The sequence below is a fragment of the Typopeltis vanoorti genome, chromosome 4 (assembly GCF_054136105.1).
Source record: "Typopeltis vanoorti isolate ZY-2024b chromosome 4, IOZ_Tvanoo_1.0, whole genome shotgun sequence".
Lineage (NCBI taxonomy): Eukaryota > Metazoa > Arthropoda > Arachnida > Uropygi > Thelyphonidae > Typopeltis > Typopeltis vanoorti.
Window position 1 is genome coordinate 66,551,962 of NC_143552.1, and position 18,922 is coordinate 66,570,883.

At 34.9% G+C, this 18,922-nt stretch overlaps 1 protein-coding gene across 7 annotated transcripts in view; it reads left to right on the top strand.

The window, feature by feature from the left end:
- The window catches only part of Nt5b (5' nucleotidase B), a 580,494-nt gene extending 562,846 nt beyond the window's left edge, over positions 1-17,648 (top strand). For 5 of the 7 annotated variants that reach the window (XM_090391852.1, XM_090391856.1, XM_090391853.1 and 2 more), the window contains one exon: positions 16,064-17,648. In XM_090391852.1, coding sequence (XP_090247978.1) covers positions 16,064-16,291 — 228 coding nt within the window. In that variant the 3' untranslated portion in view covers positions 16,292-17,648. The remainder of the gene's footprint in view (positions 1-16,063) is intronic. The other 2 variants (XM_090391851.1, XM_090391857.1) reach the window with 2 other exon arrangements.
- Positions 17,649-18,922: the final 1,274 nt, after the last annotated feature.

An 18,922-nucleotide genomic window follows, 5' to 3' on the forward strand; every position in this document is an offset into this window, starting at 1 on the left:
GTCCGAAGTATGACAATAGCTTCAAGGGAGCAATCTGGCTTTATTCTGTCTATCACTGATTTATTGGTTTGCTTTGCAGTCCATGGTATTAGCAAGCGTCTCCAAACCCATAATTCAAATGCATCTATCTTCCTTCTTTCACTCTTTCTCAGGGTCCAACTTTCACATCCATACAGCACCACAGGGAATACCATTGCTTTCACAATTCTGATTTTTGTTGTGAGGCTAATATCTTTAAAGATCTTGCTTAAATTTGTCATTGCTTTTTTTCCGAGTAATAATCTTCTCCTAACTTCTTCGGTACAATAACCATCTTTATCAATTCGGGATCCTAGGAAAACAAAATTGTTAATTGCTTCCATTTTTTCCCAATCTACTTCAAAATCATTAAGTTCACATGTTGCCATAATGTTTGTCTTTTTGAGGTTAAGTTTAAGACCATATTTAGCACTTTCTTTTTTAACTTTCATAATAAGTTACTTCAAATTTTCTTTGCATTCTGCTAGCAAGGTGGTATCATCTGCATACCTCAAATTATTAATATTTTTTCCACCAATTTTAATTCCAACTGGAAACTCCTCCAGCCCTGCCATTCTTAAAATGTATTCGCTGTACAAGTTAAACAGGTACAGAGATAAAATACATCCTTGTCACACCCCTTTACCTATTGTGAAATACTCAGTTTCTCCAAGATCTGTTCGGACAGTAGCTTCTTGTTTATAATAAAGATTCCTCAGAAGGATAATGAAATGCTCTGGGACTCCCCTTGTTCTTAACACATTCCACAGTTTCACATGATCTACAGAGTCAAAAGCCTTGCTCTAGACATTCCTGTGCTCTTTCTATTATCCATCTCACATTGGCGATTTGATCTCTTGTTCCTCTGCCTTTTCGAAATCCTGCCTGTTCATCTGGCATTTCTCTCTTCATGAATGGTTCCAGTCTTTTCTGAATGATCTTAAGTAAGACTTTACTTGCATGAGAAATCAGTGCTATAGTTCTGCAATTTTCGCACTCTCTTGCATTGCCTTTCTTCAATAAAGGTATATAAACTGATTTTTTCCATTCCCAAATTCGGTGACATAGAACTGTTAAAATTTTAACTGCCTCTTCTCCCAGGGCTTTGATCAGCTCAATGGGTATTCCATCTCCTCCTGGTGCTTTCTTACTGGATAGCTGTTGCAGTGCCCACCTCACTTCACTCTCCAGTGGTACTGGCTCCTGTGTATAATCCTGCTCTTCAAATTTCTCATTAATTTTTGAGTCCTTTCTGTAAAGGGCTTCTGTATACTCTTTCCATCTTTCTTTGATGTCTGCAGCTTCTGTAAGATATCCTTTTTGTTTACTTTTCAATACTGTCACCTTGGCACTAAACTTCCCTGTTAGTTCTCTGATCTTTTTGAAAAGATCTCTTGTTTTTCCTTTCTTGTTTTGGTCTTCTATTTGTTGGCATTCCTGGTTAAAGTATTTTTCCTTGTCTCTTCTGGCTTGTAATTGAAATTCTGCATTCAAATCCCGTACTTCCTGCAAATTTCCTGTGGTCTTCATTTTCCTCCTTTCCTGAGCAGTTTTGATGGCATCTTCTGACAGCCATTTGGACTTCTTCTTACAAACTGTTGGAATATTCTTCTTTGCTTCTGTTTTAATTATATATTTAATCTCTTCCCATAGCTCATCTGGTTCTCTTCACACAAATTGAGTGTGAAGAGAACATATGTTTCCAAGATTATATCTGATAGACATTTGTGTTGTTTTCTGCTTCCGTAGCTTCACATGTATTGTAGCCACTAATAACTGATGGTCTGTTCCACAGTCAGCACCTGGAAAAGTCTTGACAGACTGAATTGCACTTCTCCATCTTCTTTGTCCAAGTATACAATTTAATTTCTGTGTTGTCCATCAGGTGATATCCATGTATACAATCTTCTTTTGTGCTATTTAAAGCAGATGTTAGCAACAAACGAAGAATTCTCTGCACAAAACTCAACTAATCTCTTCCCTGCAGTGTTACGAATACCTAAACTAAAACGACCTGTTATTCCTTGTTCCTCAGTCTCTCCCACTTTTGCATTCCAATTTCCAATAAGTAGCCGTAAATCCCACTTTGGTGCTGCATCTATCACTTCTTGTAACTTGCCATAAAATTCTTCAGTGTCTTCTTCTGATGCCTCTGTAGGCACATAAACCTGAATGATGGTCATATTCATTGGATGTCCATTCACTCTGAGAGAAATGATTCTGTCACTCACTGGATTATAACCCAATACATACCTAGCCATCTTTTTCCTGAGTAAGAAAGATACTCCATTTTTTCGACTTGTCTCATGTCCTGAGTAATACACACCATATAGTCCCCTGACTGAAAATGGCTCATTCCTATCCATCTAAGTTCACTTATTCCCAATATATCCAGCTTCTTGTGCTCCATTTCCATCATTATTATTTCCAGCTTACCTTGGTTCATACTTCTAACATTCCACGTTCCAATCCTGTGCTTTTTTTGTGAAACAGGGAGCCTCCCTTTTCCAACCAGCAACATCCGTGACCAAGCTTCCTTCCTGGTTTGACCTGGACACATCATAAAAACTAGTTCTGCTTGTGGGAGCCCTTTGTTCTTCCGCAGTTGCATGTTGGATGCCTTCAGGCCCAGGGGGATCTTACCATCCAGCACCATATCATACTTTCTCGTTCTTGGCAAGGTACAGAGGTGGTTTGCCATTGCCTTCCTCTGGAATATTTTTCGACTTTCCAGTCTAGATCCACACTGTTCTGTGAAAACGGGGGCACCTCTGGAAGGATGTGACTCTTCGCCACGCAGTGCGGTCTTGGCAAAGAAGAGGCTAGGTCTCTGTAATAGAGATGTATTGTGCATATCTTTACCCCGGAATAATTCCCTGTAAAGAAAATTATCCCTTACCCCCATAAACAACTTTCTGATACCTCTCTGACAGCCATTCACCGATCCAACTGAGAAGTCTGTTATTCAATCCCATCTGTTTCAGTTTATTTAACAGCTTGTCTATCACAGTCTGTCAAAAGCTTTTCAAAATCTAAGTACAGGAAAACCTCACTTAACGCAAATTCGATATGCATGATAATCAATTAGCACAATTGAGTGAAATGATACTATTTCTTGCTTTAAGTGACTGATTAATCAGTTAACACAATTTTTTTTTACATTATGCAAAATTTTACATTACACGAGACCTGGGATACAGTGATGCTACAGTTTGGACTTTATTACATAAGAGCAAAGAATACAAAGAACAAGAAAAGTTGCTACTGCCTCTTTAAGCAGGCAGATTGCCCAAAATAGAAGCCATTTAATGATTGAGATTGAGCGTCTTCTATCACTCTGGATTGAGAATAATAATCAAAAAAGAATACCTCTTAGTACAGGGAATATTCAGGCTAAAGCTCTCAATATTTTTACCTCATTGAAAGAGACCAAATTTCAAGGGGAATGTGAAAGCTTTACTGCGAGCTTAGGATGATTTGACCGCTTTAAAAATCAAACTGGACCTTATAACATAACTGGGGAATCTGCTAGTGCTTATAAAGATTCTGTGGCCAAGTTTCCTGAAGAACTGCAAAACATAATTCAGGAGGATAATTATGACGATTGGCAAATATTCAACATCGATGAAATTGGTCTCTTTTGGAAGCGTATACCAACAAAAACATTCCTAGCTAAAACTTGAAGCATCTCAACCAGGATACAAAGCACCTAAAGATTGTCTTATACTTTTATTAGGAGGCAGTGCAGAGGGCGACTTTAAACTGAAGCCTATGTTATTTTATCATGCACAAAATCCATGATCTAACATTATTGAAGAAATCAGCACAACTGGAAAAGAACTTAGATTTAATGAACTGGATAACGAAGATGTGAGAAACTTGCTTATTTCCATTCAGAACAATTAAGCAAGCATGATCGCCTTCAACTAGAAGAACAGCGTGCATATGAAGAAGACTTGAGCTAGTTTTTAATCACATTGAGTATGCATGCTAATGAAATTTTGTTTGATGCTGATCCTGATATGTAACGAAGTTTTGAAGTCCACTGAATTCTTCATAAAGTGATCGCCAGCTATGGCATAATGAAAAAGTCAAGCATGATTTAAACATCTTTACTTCATTTTTTTTTTTTAAAGTAGCTTAATCAAATGTTTAGACATTCAATAAAAATGTAAGCAATTGATTTTTTATTAACTTTGATGATTTTATCCTCTAATATAATATAGTTTATACTGTAATTTTTTTTTTCAAATTTACACTAACTGATGGATGAATTATAATTAATCCTATTGTTTATTGTATTCGTTGTAACGACTACAATTTCGTTACAATACGACGTATTGTAACGACTTTGCTTACATGCATTAATTGATGGATTGTGTTAAGTGAGGTTTTCCTATATACCACTGTATATGCATCTCCCTTTTCCAAGGCATTTGCTACCTTCTTATAGTACATAAGTTAGTAAAAACATGATTTCCCTTTAACAAGCCCATGCTGATAACCACAGAGAATACTGCTGTTATCAACCTATTTCTGTATCCTATTTCTCACTAAATTCTCTGGTACCTTCACCATTACTCCAGATATACAGATTGGCCTATAGTTTGTAGTGGCAGCCTTATCACCAGCTTTATGCAGTGGAAGAATTTTACCTTCTTTGGAAACTGTGCTGTTGTAAGACTCTTATTAAACAGGCATGCCAATGCTACTGCTAATTCCCTGGAACATTCCCTTAAGATGCATGGTGATATGTCATCAAAGTTATTTTTTGCTCAAATACCTCTTGCTTACAATTAATTCATCATATCCCATGTCCTCTACACTCAAGTTCTTCATGATTCCACCCTGATGATGAAACACCCTTATAAATTGATCACTGAATATCTCAACAGTGTCTTCTGCTCCAGTTACCATTTTCATCAATTAACATTATCGTACAATAATTGTTCTTCCTTCTAATTGCCACACATCTGAAAATTTCTCTAAAGTTTTTCTTTGCCTGATTTGCCAATTTCTGTTCATTCTCCACTTTTGTTTTCCTTACTAACTGAGTAGTCACTCTCCTGGCTTGTTCTTTATACTCTTCTTGTAACTTTATTACCATTATTCATCTTGTACCGCCTCCAAAGAGCCTTCTTCCAGATATCATGCTTAAAGCCCTCATTCATCAATTTTACTTCCTGTGTTCATTAACCCAAGTTGTTTATACATTTCTTCATCACCACCCTCCACATTCTCTCACCTATAGTAATATCCAACTAACTATGTTTTCCTATTAATTTCCACTTTACACCACATTACCTTATAACCATTGCAACTATTTCCGTTTTTCATGTCTACTTTATGTGAACATAATTTTCCTGCTATCATCAGCAGCATTCCCCCTCCTCTCTTTTCTTGTCCTTTCTATCCTAGTGAAAAATACTATATTCTTCCATTTCTATTCTTGTCATCATCTCCTCCTTCTTTTAGCTCTACAACCCTTTACAGGTTTTGGCTTGCTTCACAATATTTTTCCATTCTACTCTATTCAGTACAGTACTTTTCCAATTCTTAACTTTAAGAATTCCAACCATCTCTTTTTTGTCTTCTTCTTTGTCCAATTATTTTACATTTATACATTTTTTTTAACGCTTCTGTTTTCATCCATCCTTTCTAAATGGCCTATCCATGTTATTCTTTGTGCATTAATAAATCTAACAATATCTATTCCATTTATTAATTTCACTATTTGTTCTTATTCTCCAATTGCCATTCTTCTCTTTAATTGGTCCACAAATTTTTCTTATTATTTTCCTTTCAAAACCCTTAACCTGTTCTCTTCTTTTTGGGGTAGAGTCCATGATTCACATCTGTATGTTATTACTTGTCTAATAATAGATTTTAAATTTTTAATTTAGAATTCTTATCTACCACTTTACTGCCCAATAATCCTTTGTATGTGATAGCATTTCTTTCCAGCTATTATTCTGTTATTGTTATTAGGGATCCTAGATATTTAAAATGATTTACAGGTTCAAAATTATATCCATTTATACTACATTTAGAAGATATTCTGTTTCCATTTTTTCTATATTGCATATATTTAATTTTTTGTTCCTTAATTTGTAAACCAACTTCTTTTGTATTTAAATCTATTCATTGAACTTACTTTCTAAATCTTTTTTGGTACAACTAATTATTGCAATATCATCTGCATATGCACAAATCTGTACAGATTAATATAGCCTCTTATATTGAGTCTTCTTATTATATATTCAAGTGTCAAATTAATCAAACTTACAGACAGCGCATCTCACTCCAAAATTTCCCATCAGGATATTATTATTAGTATTATTATTATCTGAGACCTCCAGAGAGTCAAGGACTCATTGAGGAAGGCTATAAATCACACAAGCCAGCTATCATACCTTCCCTTGAATTCATTCACACTAGACACTCACTAGCTGTAAAGACAAACTATTCCACTCACTCACTACTCTGAGAGAAAAACCTAGTTCCTACCCCTTTCTCGACTGTGAACAAACTTAGCATCCATGGATGCCCCCTTGTTCTCTCCTCACCTTCCATAAAATGAAAAATTTCATCAGACGATATCCTATAACATCCATTCAAAAGTTTATAGACCTCTATCATATCACAACTCTTTCTCCTGTTACCAGAGTTTGTAATCCACATACTTGCTAGTGGTCTGTCTTCATAATCTGGATATAATCTTTCTAACTCTTCTTTGCATTCTTTCCACAGCTTCTTTATCCCCTTGGAACCCGGGAGACCAAATCTGTGCACAATAATCCAGGTGTGGTCTTATCAAAGTCTTAATAAAGAGGCAAAAATTACTTCCTTATCCTTACGCCAAGGCTCACTTCAACGTTGCAGTTATCCTCTGAGTTGTATTTGCAACTTTTTCTATGTGACCTTTGAACTTCAAATTCCTATCCACCAATACACCAAGATCCCTTGTCTCTTGAGTTTCTTGTAGCGTAACCCCGCTAATATAACATGCCGCTGGAACTCTAATCACACCAAAGGGCATAACTTTACACTTACATTAAACTGATAGCCATTTTTGTTTGCCCATATTTCCAGCCTATTCGTATCATTTTGTAATTGCTGAATATCAGTAGCATCCCTGATTGCCCTGCCTATCTTCACATCATCATCAAACAATTGCACATCTCATGTTAGATCCTGCCAAATGTCATTATTGCATAGATTGAATAATAATGGCCCAAGGACTGAATCCTGAGGAACACCGCTGGGCACTTTAAATCTGGCAGATTCACACCCACTGTATACCACTTTTTGATATCTATCTATCTGTCAACCATCACCTAATCCAAGTCAAGAGTTTATATTCCAATCCTATATTCTTCATCCAGTTTATGCAAAAGCATTTCATGTGGTATCCTAGCAAATGCTTTAGAAAAATCCAATATTATCATAGTGCATCCATCCCCTTTATCCAACTTGGCCATAACATTGTCAAAAAATATGACCTTCCTTTAGTAAACCCATGCTGCTCCTTGCAGAGTGTAGCTTGTTTTTTTTCCCATTTCTGTATGCTAGTTCTTACCAACTTCTCTAAAATCTTCACTACCACACCAGTTTTTGCAACACCCTTGTACAATGGAACTATCAGACATTCCTTTCATTCCTGTGGTATCATTCCTGAGCTGAGACTCAAGTTGTACAAACATGTAAAAGTCCTAGCCAATTCAGCTGAACATTCCTTTAGCAAACAAGCTGATATTCCATTTCTTTTATTATTGACAAATTCTTATCCAGGTTATGCAATAGCTCTTCAACCTCATTTTCATGAACCTCTAACTCTTCATCGATTGTGGCAGTACTGTCCGACCACACATGCAAGAACCCTGGCTAGCATAGTGCCAAGGAGAGTCAATTCATGTTGAAGGGGAGAAAGGAATAAGGCGATGTACGAATTCATCACCAACATGTGAAATCATGCACTTTATATGTAAAATTTTCCAACTGTTGTACAAGCCAAATAGTTACCACTTTAAAACTAGAATTTTCATAAAAGAAAAGCTAATTTTCCGGCGTACAATAATAAACACTCATCATTGATTACCCTATTATTGGAATGGATTTGCCTGCTTATGCCAGGCACAGAAGCAGGTAAATAATAGTAATAGGCAAAGACAGTAGCACTGTGCACCATGTTAAATACACCTGCTTGATATATCTTAGCAAAGTGTAAGCACTCATTAATTGAACAATCACACTAGCTTACAACACTATTCTTTATTCAACCATGTTTCTCTTATTCCAATGATTTTGTGGCGAATAAACTCAGTTAGTGAAACCATTTCATTTCCCTTATTTCTGATGTTTCTGACATTTGTAAATAAACACAGCAGTTCATTTCTAGGTGTATAACCAGTCCTATCCAAGCCACTTGTTGGTTGCGATTTCCCCACCACCCTTGCCTAATCATTTTTATCACTGCTTACCACATAATCTGCTCAGCCTCAACTTCCCCACCCACATTGCAATATATTACATTTCTTTGCTGATCATCTCCATACATACATATATTCGCTGCTACTTCCAACATTCACTTTTCCTATGTCATGTCCCTGTCCATCTGTGCTACTCCCCCCCCCTCCATTTCCCTGTTCCTCTTTTATTCCTATTCTCTCTTCATCTCTCACACCACTACTGTTTTCACTGCCAAACACTTCTGTCTATTCAATACCACTTTCCTGTTCTCTCACATCCCTTACTTCTGATCTCTTACTTGCATCACACACATTGCATTTCCATGTATCAACATTTTCTCTAGTGCACTCACTCCAAAGCCATTCAAATGCAACCCATCATGCCTGTATGATTCCATTCTTCCCTCAAACACAGGCCATACATCCACATCCATCTACTCCCATCTCTATACACAGCTCCCCTAGCATATCATTCATGATTCTGGCACTCTGTCTCAACTCTTCATTGTTATACCTCGACAAAATATTCTTTAAAGATTATACTTCTATTAGAAAAAGAGTATAATAATACTAATATATAAATAATAATAGAAGAATATTCTTTCTTTAAAATATTTTTAAGAATATATACTTTCATTTCAATCAAAATCTCCAATTATTTCGAATACTTGTGTTACGGTTTAATATACAGTGATGATCATACCGTGCTTTGCAGACCACTTTGAGTACCACAAAAATTCTAATTTTTGTCATTTTTTACTATATTTTTAGATCATTTTCATGATAATTTAGTTGAATTTCCTGTATGCAGGCATACCCAGGTTATACAACATGTTAGATTCCAGTTCATCATCGTGGAGCAAATCACTACTTTTTTTTTTACTTGTAGATGCATATATTGGTTTAATAACATTTTTAAGCAATCATGTATGTCTATAAAATTATTTATCTTGGAATTTATGTTCCCACATTTGTACTGATGGAGCAAAGCCTCTGCTCAGCACAAATTGTGAGTATTGTGAATAAAGTCGATTCTCCTCATTCAACATTCCAAATGCCTTTTATAATGAATCTGATATAACCAAATTATTATTATTATTCAGGCCTCCATGTGGGAGGTCCTTCTAAGAAACACAAAGTCTATCAAGACTCATATAAGTATGAAAGTAAAATTATTTATTCATTCAGCAAGTTTCCTATACACTAAGCATACTTCGTCAGGAATAAATATCAATTTGAAAATGTATAAAAGCTGAATGCTTTTTAATAATAAATTGTTAATGGAATCATTGTTAATCTGTGCTGTGTAACATTTGTCATAACCTAGTTCTGTAATTTTTAAGTCTTTTATGTATGCTGGCAGGTGGTTTAAGATAAGGCATTGAGTTGGACATTTATTCAAACATGGTACTAATGTACTATAGGTTGATTAACTAAACTCTTGCATATGGGCTCAACATTATTTTTTTTTAAGTGTCGTTTTCAAATATAACTATTAAATTAATAGTATGGCATTTTTTGTTAGTTCTCAAATTATCTGATAACCCTGTTTGTCCAAAAAATTTTTTAAAAATTTTTTGGACAAACAGGATGCAAAAATTTGCAAAAAATTATTAAACACTGGGTTTCCTGAGAGGTAAATGTAACTGTGTAGTGTAAGGCAACATGGAGCTCATATTGCATTAATATGTTAGCTATTTTATACATAGTTTTTTTAGTAGTTTAGTTGGTCCCTTGCACATTCACTGCACTTTTTAGTTGTTTTCTTGCATGTTTGAAAAGATAATTGGAGATTTTTTCAGAATGTTATTAATAGTGCTCAGGTTGTAGCCATTCTTTGCAAGCAAGTCTCTTAGATAAGCCATTTCTTGTTGTTGTTGTTTCCATACTAGATATGGTGTTTGTTGATCTGATATTGATCTGTCTTTAAGGGCTTTTATGACATCCCATTCCTCAGCACAGTGTTGGTGAGAAGTAGAATATAAATACCAGTATTGAATTTTCTGTGTGCAGGCATATGAGGGTTGTTTGAAAAGTGGTAAAAAATAAGTTAAACACATTTATTTGGAAAAAATCACCTTTCAACTTTTCAAAAAATCATTTGGTCCAGTGATTTCCAATTTTTTCATTTCATCTAAAAAGTAGGATTTGTCAAATTGTGCAGAATAGTTATTGACAGTCTTGATGACATCCTCGTTTGAAGAAAAATTTTTTTTCCAGCAAGGCAAATTTTTTAAGTTTGGGACAAGAAGTCATCACACAGGACAAGGCCAGAGAATGCAGTGGATGTGGAACCAATTCAAACCTTAATCCATGCAATTTTGCCATTGTGACAGCCGATGAAAGCGCTTTTTTGTGCACCAATCTTGGCTGTTTTTTCTTCAGTTCTTCTTTTAAATGGTCCAGCAATGACACATAATAGACTCCTGTTATTGTCTTACCCTTTTCCAAATAGTCTATCATGATAATTCCTTGGGAATCTCAAAAAACAGTGGCCATCACCTTCCCAGCTGACGAAATGGTTTTCGCTTTTTATGGTGCTCTTTCACCTGGCTTTGTCCACTGTTTTGACTGCTTCTTGGACTCAGGTGTGTAGTGGTGGATCCAAGTTTCATCTACAGTACGAATCGACGCAAAAAATCCTGCGAATTGCGATTAAACATCGCCAAACTGCGTCAACAATCGCTGCACCCATCGTGCACACAGCTTTTTCGTGCAGAATATTATACATCCATTCAGTTGAGATGCCTACAATCTCAGCAGTCTCATGCACTTTCACAACGATGCCATGGATTTTGTCAATTATTTCCTTCGTAGTGACCTCAGTTGGGCATCCGGAGCGCGCTTTATCTTCGATGGACTTATGACCACGTTTAAACTCATTTATCCAAAAATAAATAGTCTTTAATGCTGGTGCAGAGTCCCCATGAACTGCATCTAACTCAGGTTTGATCTGCGTGGCTGTCCACTTCTTCAAATAAAACTGTTTTACACTGCACAAAACTCGTTTTCCTCCATTTTTATGAAAAATGCAAACACGGTCATTTTAAATGTTTGCAAAACAAGAACTATGCATCACACGTGGCTAAAATTTTGCCAGGGATCATGAAAAAGATGATGTGTGCTGCCACTGGTATGAATGAATGAATTGTGTCATCCCATCTATTCGAAATTTATCAAACTTTTCAAACAACCCTCTACAGCATGTTAGGTTTCAGATCATCCTCTTGTAGCAAATCACTCCCCCCCACATGTAGATGCATGTATTGCTTTAATAACATTCTAAGCAGTCATGTATGTGTATAACCAATGTAAATAAAGCATTTATTTGTGTCGGGTACACAAATGAAATTTTAGAATAATTTTCACAAAGAAAAAATTATTCTGAATAGCTTAGCTGGGAATGCATCATCCAGTTTGGTCATCAATCTAAATGGAAAAAAGTTTTTCCATTTAGGCAATACGATTGTCAAGTTTATGAATAAATATTAACTAGTGTAGCCTTTTCACTTCATCTAGAACCTTGTTTTTTTTTAACAACTATAACAACAGCAATGAAAGGTAAGTTTAGCATGCAGCCTATCTCAGTGTTTGATACATCATCACTAAATTTAATCATTTTAATTGTAGAATGTAATCTAATAGGCTTACACGTCATCTTCTTTTCACTGGAAGCAACAACACCCTTACTTTGAATTTTATCTGTTTTGTTTGTTGATTGAGACCAGCACATTCAGAAAAGGAAGAAGTTCTGTTTTGTTTATTTTCTGTTCATCATCAATTTTCTGATATCTACTGTACCTTCAAGGGGTGTACAAGCTGCTATGCCAGTACTACATGATTAAGTTTACATTATTACTAATCTCCTATCAACAGTTTTCCTCCAAATTAGTCTGTTACTTGTCAGCATTCCAATATTGTAGTATCTAACATTTTGGTCTTCTAAGGAACTTCTGACTGGATTGATCCACCTAGATCTTGGTCTGGATCTTTTTCCTGCAATTTTGGCATCAAACACCTGTTTTCATAACCTTTCCTCTCCAGTTCTATTTTAAATGATCATACCACCTTTGATTAGTCCTGCTCACACATTCTTGAATGCTAACAGTGTCAAGGTCCTTCCTAATATTTTTAGTTAATATGATTCTTCCAATGATACCATCAATTCAGATCCGTATTCTCATATCTGTGGCCTCTTCTAATCTTTGATCAAGTGCTTAATTTCTAACCCAACTCTCAGATCCATTACTTAAAACTGGTTTGAACACTGTCTTGTATACTGTTAGCAGTGCTGCCCTTAAAACTGGAAAAAAAGGGGGTACCTTCTCTGGGGCCTCATGCTTTAGAGGAGGCTTGCATATCACAAACACAAAAAAGAAATATTTAGAAAATGTTAAATGTTCAGAACCAATCTTATTTAAAAATAATAATTTTATGGAATAAATATATAATAATTTATGAATAATGTATGTTATTATTTGATTATTCATCCAAACATTAAATCACATCAATGGAATAACCAAACATCAGCAATAATAAATAAATTCAGTCATCTTTGATATTTTGCTGACTTCCAGTTATATAAAAACCATAGCTTTATACACTTTATGTATATTTTTCAATTTTTATCGTTATGAAGGCATATTTCTCAAGGTAAGAGGATAGACCTTATTTTATTTAACAATTGTTAGCTTATTATTAATTTATTTGGTCACTTAACATTTAAATTGAGTTATTTTCTTTTTGTTTATTAGTTGACATAAATATTAAAAGATATACATCATTGTCAACAAGTTTCACCAGCTATTCTGTTTGGCTTCCTCAGGACAAGAAAGTCGGTACAATAACATTTAGTAGTAAAAAAAGAAGAATGGAGTAGCACAGTCAAATCAATTAAAACTGACACGTAACATCATAAGCATGGAGTGTGGAGTCTCAGTCATTGTTCGTTGAGCATGTTGTATAGTTTTTCACAAAACTGAAATTCTGGTAAGCTAAATGAATTTATTAGGCTTTTCCAGATGTCTTTCAGTATCATACCTTGATTTCTGTTTAGATTATCTCCTGTCTGGAGTACAACTGCAGCTTCTTTGAAGTTTCTACATCTAAAATCGTTTTCTATATAAGGCATGGAGCTGTTATTCCAATTGATGGAGTGGTTGGAAATCGAGAGATGATGGGCTAATCCTGAAGTGTCTGTTCTGTTGTTGTTAACATCTCCTATATGTTCTTTTTTTTGAATTCCTAGGCTTCTTGATGTTTGGCCTATATAATTTAGCCTAAAGGAACATGGGATGTTGCATACACCTGCGTATTTGCAAAAGGCATTACTGTCCTTAGGAGATCTTAAGATGTGTCATATAGTTTTGACAGGTTTAAGAGCAACTCTGATGTTGAAAAACCTCATGAGTTTGGCTATTTTTGTTGAAACTGAGCCGTCATAAGGGATTGCGATAGACAATGTATATTGTATGACAGGAGGTTGTTGCTGTGGATTGTTCCTATGAAGAATCTTTTGGATTACCAGTGTTTGAGATATGAGACTGAGTTCATTAAGGAGATCCTTTTCTTCTGAGATAACATTGGTTGCTCTATTTTTAAGCATATGTATAATGCTGAGTTTTTGTGCATAATGGTGAGCTGATTTGAAGTGCAAGTAACATCCAGTGTCTGTAGGTTTTTGATATATTGTGAGCTGGATTTGTCCATTCTCTTGTTTCTTTATTAGTGTATCTAGAAAAGGTAATTGATTGTTCTTTTTCAGCTCTAACGTGAACTTTATTTTTTGGTGGAAGGAACTCAAATAAGGAGTTTTCTGCGTCTTTCCAAATAATGCATACATCATCTACGTATCTCCACTTCTAGTTTTTCCATGAAGAGATCAGGTGACAAGGGACTGCCCATGGCTAAGTCATCAAGTTGTTCATAAATAGTATTATTTACTTTAAAATAATTTGATTTGAAGCAATGGCAAAAGAGCTGAGCTGTGTCATGTGGATAGAGATTTTCTATGATCATGATAACTTCTTTAACAGGTACTTTTGTGTATAATGACACTATGTCTAGACTTGCAAGTATGTCTGTATTTAAGATGGTGATGCCTTTTAGTTTCTTAGTGAAATGCTTAGAGTTCTTTATAAAAGAATCCGATTTCTTTATATTATCTTTCAAAAGACCGGCTAGATATTTAGCTAGTAGATATGTCAGAGAATTTCTACCGTCGACAATCGGGCGGAGTGGAACTCCAACTTTGTGCACTTTTGGTGCACCATATAAGCGTGGCGTCAATGGGTGTAGAGATTTTAGATTTCATTGCAATTCCAAAGGCCACTTCATCATATTACGTATTAGGAAATTAGTCTCGTTTTGATTTTTTGTAGTTGGATCTACATCTAATATGCGATAGGTTGATATGGCTGAAACTAAATCAGTGATCTTCATTAGGTAGTCTTTGGTGTTCAAAATAACCGTCGAGTTGCCTTTGTCTGCCTTTAGGATGATTATATAATATGCGATAGGTTGACATGGCTGAAACTAAATCAGTGATCTTCATTAGGTAGTCTTTGGTGTTCAAAATAACCGTCGAGTTGCCTTTATCTGCCTTTAGGATGATTATATTTTTGTTCTTTTTTAGGTTTGAGAGAGCTCACTTTTCAGAAGGAGTTATATTAGGTTTTAGTGGTTTTGAGGTTGAAAAGATGATGGTGCTGTTTTTTTTTTTAAATGAATATCATTTGCTACTGTTTCTGGAATGTGATCTGGAGCAATAGCGAAGTTGAACTAAAGAAAGGTTTCAACTTTGTTATCACTCCAGAAATCACATTCCAAAGATTGATTTCATAAGCAACATAGAAAAAGGACTTTCTTCATTCTCGGAAACAGCAGCAAATGACATTCATTTAAAAAGCACCATCATCCTTTCAACCTCAAAACCAAAACTACCAAAAACTAATATAACTTCTTCTGAAAAGCGAGCGCTCTCTCAAACCTAAAAAAGAACAAAAATATAATCATCCTAGATTATATTTTTGACAGAACAGGCAAACTGGCCTGTTCTGTTGAATAAATGGATTACAGTCATGAATACGTCCCAGCCATATGCTGGTCCTGAGCCCCGATAAAATTGGGGGAGGGTTGGGGACAGCAATGGTGAACTACCCTGTAAAATCTCACTAGGAACACTTTGTGGGCATGCCTACACACCTAGGGTCAGAAACAACTGAAGGGATAAATCATTATCATCATGGTGTACATGATGATAATGTACACCATGATGATATGTAATTTTCTAATAGAGTAATATGTAAATTTCACTGAAAAGCCTACTTTTAATTAGTTGTTTACACTGTACTAATTAAAATGATAAATGATATCTATATTGGAAAACATTTTCTCCATTAAAATTATAAATTAAAAATGACTTGCTTAGGATTAGCTATGCTATGATTTCTCTGAATGTAATTCATTAAATCTGTGAAAATGCAACTGTCTCTAATTTTAAATTTCATTTGAGTTATTAAAATACAAAAAATGTTAAGCATGTTGTTTCATCAAAAAAACAAATTTTGTATTCTTAGATGCCCCATGAATCCACGGTGGAACATGATGAAGGTTCACTTATCCTCAATGGGGAATCAGAAGAAATAAACTTTGATCAGCCACTTGAACCTGCAATCAGACGCCGTTCAAGGCTTGAAAATAGTGAAAGTTCAGTTCCACATCTCTTTCCTGAAACTCCCGATGTTATAACTCATCATCATGATACAGATGATGAGGATGATACAGATAAATCATTGGATCAATAAATGAAATATGTAAATTTGAAGTTCTGGATCATATATGTTTTCAGACTATACAATGACTTTTGTGAAAATTATAGGAAACTGTTAAGTATACTTTCTGCAATAGAGACTTTGTAGTAAATTGCAGCATTTTTGCATTTTATAAAAGTTACTTTGTATGAAAGATTGTACACTTCATGTAATTTACATTTGTAAATTTTGATTTCTTGTAAAAATGTGAACAGAACTGTTTCGAAACATTTTAATATTTTATTAATGTTTATTTAAAATGTAAATTTTTGATATATTTAGTTTTGTATTAAGCATGATTTTTTTTATTCTAGATAATTTTTTGTAAAAGTTCTTTGCTGTTCATATTTCAGTACTGTTTGTCTTTCACATTTAAATTATATCTAATCGGTTTTCTTTTGAAACTTTTAACCACAATAACAGTGATTTTTCTATTTTGACATCTTAATTATTTTTTATGCTGGCTTAGCATTTTCAAACCACTCACTTTGAACTGGAAAACCAAGTGGTTTGCACTTGGTTTCACATTTAACGAATGCTAATAAATTTATATGTATTCATTAATACGAATATAAAGTTATAGAAAATATTTTTAATAGTAGTCTTTTTTGTATATGTACTAGAATTAAAAAAAAAAAGAAAAGTGATTTTAACTGAAGAGGAAATAAAAACAAAAGTCTTTAGAAGATAACCTCATACACGATTATAACCAACATATCACCTAAATGCTCATAACTTGCTAGATACAATTGTCTCTCACTATAGCAGACATGGCACATTACAAACTACTGAGACTGAAGAAATCTCCATAGCATCAGTGCTGTGCTAAAGGATACTCCACAACAAATTATTCTTCTGGTCCCTATGGTGAGAGCTGAATGTATACATCTTTAATATGACATTACTAATGTTAAACTTCAGTATATTTTTATAAAGGGGGGAAAAGTATGCTAATACTTTTTGAAATAATTAGGCATTTCAGGTATAAAACATGAAATTCACTTGGTTATTCATTTTCAGGTTTTTCTAAAAAAAATTTTGTTAATTTTTAATATTTCACAATCTAATGATCTAAAATGTTTCATGATGTTTAGCATGCTGAACTACTGTATTATCAAACTTTTATGAATAATAAACTGAGATTAAAGATTACATTTCTGTTAGATTTAATGAAGTGAAAAATTTTGGTCCTTCCTATACCTCTTAGTTAACAAAATTACTTTTTAGAATAATAGTCTAGTAGTGATTTTCCTATCAATGCAGTCTCCCCTACACACACAAGAAATTACTTTTCCATTGTGGATCATTGCAGGTAATATAAAGTCTAGAGATGTGAGGAAACTTTATTTTATGTTGTGAGTATTTCATTCATACAATGTCTGCCATATCTCTCATTAAGAAGAGATATGGCAACCTCATTAACTCACTCACAGTTATTCAGACTATCAATACTAAATATTCCTCAAATTTTTGATTCTTTGAAATCTGCATTTATTACTGTAATCAGAGTTCTCTGATCTCTATATTGTGATATGATCTCCGAATTATACATAGGTATGAGTTTTCTGTTATTTTTACTACAAAATAGTCTTTGTCATACATGTTTTGTTTATTTACCATTTATGTGATGACTTAGATATCCCTAATTTTTTTTTTATGTTGTGCCCATACACAAGAGGTTGGCTGATCAACATATAGTACTTTAGTATCATGTATGGATAGTGGGTTGGGAAAGGAGGAACTTGTTTACATTTGATTTAAATGATTGTAAATTGTATTCCTTGGGAAACAGCAGGGGGATAGACTGTTCCACAGTGCAACAGTTGCAGGGATGAAGGAGGAGGAAAAGAAACTTGTTCTGTTTGTGTTCCACCGAGCTTAGTACTGAGTGGAGGAATCATGGATGTTATTTCAGATGAGCATTTCCCATGGAAATATTTGTAGAAGATACATATTGCAGAAACCAAACGTCTGTGCGAAAGTGGGGGGAGTGAGTTGGTAAGAGACGGGTCATTAATAAGTCTAATTGCTCTCCTCTGTATTCAGTCAAGCATTTTGAGAGAGCCCCACCCCATATGTGGGAGCAGTATTCAATAGCTGGGCAGATTTGTGATTTGTATAATGTTAACAGCTGTTCAGGGGTGAAGTAACGTCTTGAGCGAAAGAGAAATCCTAGTTTTTTTTGAAGCTGAGGATGCAATGGTTGTTATGTGTTTATGCCAGGAGAGGTTTGATGTGAGGGTAACTCCAAGAGAGCGATCTCAAACTGTCTGGAAATTTGGGAATCATCAAAAAGGATACTGGGAAAAAATGTTTCTTTTTTGTGGGAAATAGGACAGAACTGGGTTTTATCAGCATTGAAATTGATGAGGTTATCCGAACCCCATTGTAGGATGGCTTGGAGATCGGAATTGAGGGTGGTGGTGGTGGATGTTCTGTAGGGTGAGGTGAATTATGTAGGGTAAGGCTTATCAAATGAAAGTGAGAAGTGTAGTGTCGTCTGAAGTAGAATTCAAGTGAAGTAGGTCGTTGTTATATAGCAGGAAGAGGGTTGGTGAGAGGAGAGAACCTTGTGGAACCCCAGCATTAATTGAATGGTGAGAAGATAGGGAGCCATCCACCATC